General features: G+C 31.8%; 1 protein-coding gene across 1 annotated transcript; it reads left to right on the top strand.

Moving 5' to 3' along the window:
* Nucleotides 1-1843: 1843 nt before the first annotated feature.
* Nucleotides 1844-3700, top strand: LOC139850176 (uncharacterized). The gene is made up of 3 exons (XM_071839764.1): nucleotides 1844-1870; nucleotides 2362-2965; nucleotides 3232-3700. The coding sequence occupies exons 1-3, from the start codon at nucleotides 1844-1846 to the stop codon at nucleotides 3576-3578; spliced, it is 978 nt and encodes a 325-aa protein (XP_071695865.1). The 3' UTR covers nucleotides 3579-3700.
* Nucleotides 3701-8374: the final 4674 nt, after the last annotated feature.

Genomic DNA, 8374 nt, shown 5'->3' with positions numbered 1-8374 from the left:
TATTGTATATCGGTTAATAAAGCATTTGCATGTATTCTCAGCCCAAAAATGTAGAGAGTAAAAGGGATCTTATGAAACTCACCTTAGCAGCATATAAAGTCGTTCACCAAAATGTGATCGAAACACGGATTACCAAATAACTGTAGATCTCAACATATCAATATTGAGATTCAATATTGTAGAAAAGTACGTAGACGTAACGGAGATAATAAATACTAGATTTGATTCATAAATATACCCCCGAACATTACCCATAACCTCCATGGCAATAACCCATAATTTCCTTAACTCTATCCCGCTTGAAAACATATTTTGAAAGTGACACGCTCATGACTTCGTCGTAGTATTTTAGGTATAATACTAATAATAATTAGATTAATAATAATATTAATCTTAATAATAATAATAATAATAATAATAATAATAATAATAATAATAATAATATAAATACGGAGTAAGATGAATATATATGTGTGTAAACTGAGCCGAAATCGATGAAATTTATAGACCTCGCCTGGCCAGACCTCCCATGCGATCGCATGGGTTTGAAGGCCACAGGCCATGCGATCGCATGGCCCTATTTTTCCAGCCCACATGTTTTTGTCCTAACGTTTGTCGACATAATAAAATATAAATATAATATATATAATTTAAATTAATTAATTATATATTATGTTAAATTCACGTGCATAGTTGACTTGTAATTTTTGTTCCGATAAGTCGTACGTTGTCACTCAACTTATGTCCCGGTTCCGGTTTTTCGAACGCCCTTTCGTACGCTGAGAAAACTAGTACTTTTCGTTTCGTGACTCGTACCTTTGTCAAAATATAAACTTAAATTATCCCTAAATTATTTCACTCAAAGTGTATCTTAAACTTTCGAGTGTTTTGGTCATTTACTTCTATAAATTATCGTCTCGTAGTATATACATATACATATATACATTTTTTTTGAAATAGTGTTTTCCTGTAGCAAAGTTACTGTAGCAAATAGTGATTTTCGAAAACACTGTAGCATTTTGGGTACTGTAGCAATTCGAAAATACTGTAGCAAATTAGTTTTTTACTTGTTTATTTTAAACGTTTTAGTTCACTTATCTAAATATCAATCGAATTAACAAACGAATGTTACTATCGTTTACTAAATAACTTGAAATCATATATATATATATATATATATATATATATATATATATATATATATATATATATATATATATATATATATATATATATGCTCATTAAGTTATATATATATTGTTCGTGAATCATAGAGAATAGTCAAAGAATAATTGATTATATGAATATAGTTCCAAAACTGTCGTGACTCAATATTACAGACTTTGCTTATCGTGTCGGAAATGTTAATCATACAAAGATTAAGTTTAAATTTGGTCAGAAATTTTCGGGTCATCACAGTTGTGGTTGTTCGTTGTTTGATCGTCAGGTCGGTGTATCAGTTCATAGTTTATAAAATCCTTCATCTATCTTTTGATGAAGGTATTCTAATTTTAATACTAATAGTTATTTTAGTAAAATAAAAAATAAAAAAAATGAACATACTGTGAAGCTCATAAAAACAAGGTCTAATATGCAAATAAGTGAATTGGTCAATAAGTCAATTGACTGATCTCCGTTGGCATAATTGGGTTTTGGACCCTCTTTTAAGCTGGGATCCAGTTCACTTTAATTTGTATAAATAAATAGCAAGTACATATACCATATATAAATACAAGAAGAGATCGAAAAAGCTAGCTAGGCCAATTCGCAATTGGAACAAAAAAGTAAAAAAAAAAAAAAAGTTAGGGTTTTATTTTGTTGGCAGTCGTCGATACGTGATAGGATGGACACGGATCATCAGATACCACCGGTATGTGTTTTCTCCTTCTCTCAATTTCATCAAATTCAAATTCTTATTTACTGAGTAATACAGTACATTACTATTGTTGTTATTGTTAAGACTTTGAATTTTTGATTTTGCTTAGATAGTTTCTTACTCTTTTACATTGAATCATCATGTTTCATATATTACGAGCTTTAGGGATTATGTGCGTATCATGTTTGGGGACAAGATATTGTTGTTAATATATATGCATATGAATATATGTGCATATATGCATATACATATACATACAAAGTAGGGTAAAATTGATGGAAACAAAGTGTTAGGTTGTGGTTGATGGTGAAAATTGATATATATATATATATATATATATATATATATATATATATATATATATATATATATATATATATATATATATATATATATATATATATATATATATATATTGGTTTTAATAACAGAACAAGAAGGTGGGCGGGTATGCGATTCTACATGCAGTAACAGAAGTTTGAAAGGCAGAGCCTATCCTTGAAGAACGTCATGGCCTAGTTCTTTGTCAAGTTTGGCCCCATGATTATGATACAAATGGGAGGGCCAGGTCTTTATTCCTATCAGATATTTATTTTGAAACACAATTTCGCGATTATGTGTATGATCGTCGTCTAATAGGTGATGGGTTGGGTGGATTCACTCTGAAGGCGCTTGAAACTTACGAAACATACTTCTCCACAAAATTTATTAAAGGGAAGCTAAAAGGATTGATCCCTGCCACTGTTGCTAAATCTCACTGCTTTCTTGCCATATGCTTGAAGAATATTAACGTTGGACAACATGTTGATTATGCTATTGAGATGATTTTCAAATTAAAGGACAACATGCACCCTTATGTCTTCTTGGATTCACTCTTTGTAACACTAAAGAGTTGTTTGCCAAGTTTTTACTTTTCTTCTGGTGCAAAACTTGGTGGTCATCGGTCACTGGTTCTAGATGTTGACACTTTTATAGAATTAGAAAAATCTTTTCTAGAAGAAGAAGATTGCAAGGAGGATGTCAATCAACAACATTTTGGAACATCCAATTCAACAAACCTTAATAATAATAATAATACAAATGATGGAGGTAAGGATCAGATTCCTACTTTTTTCTTTCCATTCAAAAGCTCAAAACCACAACCACCACTTAAATGTATCGAATTTATTGTGATAAGTTTCAAATTATAGGGATTTTCAATTTTCAAATATAAGTTGGTGGTTCAGTAGTGACGTGCGAATATTATTATTTATTATTTATTATTGTAGATTAAGGTTAATTGTAAACTAGCTAGCTTGATACAACCTCTTAATTCCCAATTAAATCTTATCTAATCTAATTTTATATTAAATTAGGTGACATAGGTGTGATGGATGTGCGTATCAACGTCTCGGCCTCAGTTGAATTTGAAGATCTGAAGACGAAAATCTTCCAAAGGTTTCATGATCTGGTTTCCTCCGACAATAATTACAGGCTGACCTACTCAGTTCAGGGGTTGACTAGACCAAGATGGATCGAGCTAGAAAGCGATCAAGACTTGAAGAAGTGCATTAGTCTTTGCAGAAGCAAACAAATCACACAACTTCCAATCCGAATCATCCCTGTTGTACAACATGGATTCCGCCCTAAATCACACCGCGCAATACTTGAGATATTTCCAGAAGGTGGATCACATTTGTACACCAGCCCAGCCCATAGTTAAACAACCAAAGCCCAAAGAGTGTGGGTATGATTAAATGGAACAGAACCAAGACTAGTTTGAGTTTGTCTTGGGTGATTAGAATATAATCATTCTCTGGACTTGGCTTCAATTGTGTGTGTGTTTTTTTTTTTTTTTTAAATAGCTGTGTGAATAACTCAAATGCTTGAATCTTTCGTGAAATTACTCATGCTGGAGAGCTCCTGGAATTCGAGGTTCATGAAGATTATAGAATTTTAAATTTAGAAGTACATCATTCGTACTAAAGTTAAAGAATTATTAACTTTCCGATCAGTATTAATTACATATGAATCTTTTAATGGGTTAATGGGGAATTGTAAGTTTTTAGGGGAAAAGATTAGCCTATATAACATTCAAAAGTCAATTATGCCATAGCCCAACTATGGGAACTTTTCTTGAAGGCTTAATGGTTCAAATCAATATAAGATAAATAAATTTGGCTTGTCGCGAAGTAAACATCAAAAGTAATAGGTTCAAATATTATTCGACTTGTGACAATCAGATTTTTTCAGGTGAGTCCAAGTACTACTACTAAGGGTGCCAAAACGGGCAGATTGGGCTTGTTCTAGATATATTTAGTGTATCTTTGCATCATACTTATTGTGTTAATAAAATTATTTTAACTGTGAAACAGTCCTAGCTTGCATCTTTCGTTGAAATTTAATCGAAACACCAGCTAATAATATCATCATCTCGTAAACCATATTTTAATTGTAAAGGAAGTGAATCTTCATCTAAACTAAAAGTCCAGCCTTTCAAACCATCAGTTTTTCGGGATAACCCGAATAGGTAACTGGTTAGCTACAATGATCAAACAGTCATCACTACAACAAATGAGCCCTTTCTAGACGACATTTTGCGACGACATGTCGTCTGGAAAGTCCTATCCCGACGACATGTCGTCGCTTATGTGTCGTCCCTAAAGCCTCGTCGCGAAAAGGTTTTCCCGACGCCTATTTTACGTCTATCCCGACGACGGTGGGACCCACTTTGACTGACACAGTCAAAGATCAAGTGGCTCCTTTCGCGACGACTTTTTGCGACGACATGTCGTCAGACATGAAAAAGTCAATTGTTGACTGATTTTGACATTTTTGGTCAAAATCACCTTTCGTGACGACCCTTTTGCGACGACATGTCGTCTGGAAAGCCTGTATTAATATTTTTTTTACAGCAGCTTCAAAAAAGCCGCTGTCCAGCCGAATTCGTCACACAAAATACAATTTCTGCCCAGATGTTCAAAACAAAAAACATACCATAATATAATAAATAAAAATAAATGTAAATGATAAACATTTAAAATAAAATCACAAATTGTCTGCGATTACCACGATGGCTATTCATTACACACATAATTTACATCATCATCATCATCATCATCATCATCATCATGTTTGGGAGTTACAAAATACGATAGCGGCAGAATTAGCAAAAGCTATACACAAAAACTATACTCAAAAACTATAAGGTTGTTATAATTGAGTGCCTTTAACTACATAGCAAAAAATATACACTCAACCGGTTGTAAGTTGCTAGCAGCTATAGCTAACCTCACTTCCTCTTTGTTCATGCACCTCCTTTGGTGGAATCCTGGGGAAGTGGTCAAAGTACAATATGTATGTTCAATAATATAACATAAGAATAAAATATATTTTGTTGTACAAAACGAAAACATAATCAAAATCAATGATTTCATAAGATAAGGAAATTGTTACAAATGAAATAAGGATGAACTCATTACCATATCCGCCTCCTATGCTCGAATGTCTTTTTATCAGTTAACAAAGCTACACAATGAGGCACAAAAAAAGAAACTACTAATCTTACACAACGAATGAATATGAAGAAATCACACAATCAGCTGTAAAAAAATTGATTAACAACTTTGTGCTTCTCAATGTTATCAGTTAAACGCTTTAAAGGGCTGCAATTGTTTTATCATAAAAATAAAACAAGATGTTTCAGTTTGAAGTAAAAACTTACTTTGAATGGTAGCAGGCCGAAGATAGTCTTCTTTATCGTCATCTTTATCATAAAAATAAAATCTATCCATTAAACCAATAAACAAAATGAATCTTAAAATATGAAACAACAATCTTCAACAAAAAAAGGTGGACAATATATCATAAGTAAAATCTTTGTAAAATATCAAAATTACCTTTTCTTTCAATAACATGCTTCTGTTCTGTTTTTATGCCATAAACATCTTAACCAAATATTTCAATCTTTCTAGTTCATAAACCTGCACATTTGAACATACCCACTTATAATGTTCTAACAGTGAAGAGATTACATATGTGAACAACAATTATGAAACAACTATAAATGATAAACACAAACACTCATAAATCTGCAAAATCTAACAAATCTCTAACTTTAATCTTTAATAAGTTAACTAAACACAATTCCTAACTTTAATCTATAACAAATTAACTAAATAAAGACCTAACTTCAGAGTTCTAACAATTAAACACATCCTTTCGTACACTAAGAAAACTGGCACTTTACCTTTCGTGACTCGTACCTTTGTCAAAATATAGATTTAAATTATTCAAAAACTATACCACTTGAGATATAACTTATACAATTGAGTGTTTTGGTCATTTACTTCTATAAATCAATGGCTCGTTATCTAACAACGTATATTTAATAATATTGTTTTAAATCAAAACGTTTTGTAACCAAGTTAATATTTAAAAACACGTTTTAAATATACGTCGCAAGTTATTCATATATCTAATTCCAACAGTTAATATTCCTTATTATTGTATGTGTCCAAATTACATTATTTAAACTAACACTTTACCATTTATTTCGAATATCGTTAAAACGATTTCCCAAATCAACGTGGACCTCACAACAGAGACTCGTAATAATATCATAATCTTTAAGGGACTCAATAAATATCTTTTAATTCAATCGTTTGGCATAATCTTTTAACTTCGTAGTTAAATATATCAATCAGATAATCAAACCAATAAGGTTAATGCACAATATCGTTTTCATAACACTTTGTTACGTTTTCAAGTTATAGTATATATATGTATCTATTTACATATATTTGTGCGCGAATCGTTGAGAACAATCGAAGGGTATTTGAATAGTTCAAGAATTTTAGGATTCAACTTCATAGACTTTGCTTATCGTGTCAGAAACGTTAAAGATTAAGTTTAAATTTGGTCAGAAATTTTCGGATCATCACAATTATATTACACATTCACATTCTACCATTACATTACATCGTTACATTCTACCATTACATTACACCGTTAATCTAATAACCATTACATTACACATTATACCGTAATATTATACCATTATATTACACTCCTACATTAATACTCTATCATTACATTATATTGGGTTTAAGATTAGGGTTCATTGTTACATTACACCATCACATACCACCATTACATTACAATGTGAACATTCTACCATTACATTACACCACAACTTTCTACCATTGCATTACACCTTCATTTTCTACCATTACATTACACCGTTACATTCCACTGTTATATTGCACTGTCACATTGTACCATTACATTACGCTGTCATATTCTACCATTACATTACATCGTTACATTACATCGTTAAATTCCACATGTAACTTCTATCATTACATTACACGATTACATTTTGTCACCATTTACATCTACTCAATTTGTAATGGTAGGATGAAAAGTAAGTTTCCTTTTCTTAATTCATAATGATGAACTACTGTGGATGTGGCGAACATGCAATTATCCGAACATCTTGTGTCCCGTAACCAAATTTCTTTTTTCTAAATGTTGTTTTAAATTAATTTATCTTCATTAAAAAGGAAAAAAATGAATTGGATCAATGCCGACGACATGTCGTCGGTAAGTTGGGCGGGAATTATTTTCCTGATAAGAGCCAAAACATAAAAAGGAAAAATTAAAAATGGTTGGCATTCCCGACGACATGTCGTCTGGAATGGTTGGTGGAAATTTTTTTTTATGTTTGCCGCCAAGACATAAAAGTAAAAAAGAAATCGGTATATTAAAAGCGACGACTTTCCGACGACATGTCGTCGGGATAGGTCGGTCAACAAAAAACTACGAAAAGTCTGACAAATAAGTGAATTTTTTGTCATTTAAACGTATTAATCCCGACGACACATGTCGTCGGGAAAAGTGTCGTCGGGAATGCTCACTTTTCTTGTAGTGCATGTTGGATTGAAGGTGATGATGTTGGTGATAACTCAGATGGGGTATCGAAAACTTTGTCGGAGACAGTCAATCCGGCGGGTCATATTGCGGATAAATTTGGTATAATTGATTACAACAAATAAAATAAAACCCAAATTAAATCAGTAAAAAAGTTCAGAAATTTACCATGTGATATAGTTTTTGTTTACCCTTTGAAACCCAGGTCAGAACTGAAATAGTGGAATACAGAAACCTATAGAGACATATACAGAGATAGAGAAAGTGTGAGTTTTCTCTGAGGTTTATGAAAGCTTGTTGTAATTTATATACAAAAAATATATGTTTTTACCTAAGTGGATTATGGATTCTGATAACTATGATATGGGATATGATAATGTTAAAACAAAGTAGTTGTACACTATGTTATTAGTTTTGTACAATGCTTCGTGTTTGAAAAGTTTGGTTGCATGACTAGATTATGTATTAATGTGTTACTAATGAACTACTAGTTTAATACTCGCAACCTTGCTTCTCAAGGTATAACGCTTCTATACATATTTATCTTCATTCAAATTCAATTTTCGGCCTCTAAAAAGTCGTCTTTCT

This window comes from Rutidosis leptorrhynchoides, chromosome 5 (genome assembly GCF_046630445.1).
Source record: "Rutidosis leptorrhynchoides isolate AG116_Rl617_1_P2 chromosome 5, CSIRO_AGI_Rlap_v1, whole genome shotgun sequence".
In the NCBI taxonomy this organism is placed as follows: domain Eukaryota; kingdom Viridiplantae; phylum Streptophyta; class Magnoliopsida; order Asterales; family Asteraceae; genus Rutidosis; species Rutidosis leptorrhynchoides.
This window is presented reverse-complemented; position numbering and strand designations above follow the sequence as displayed.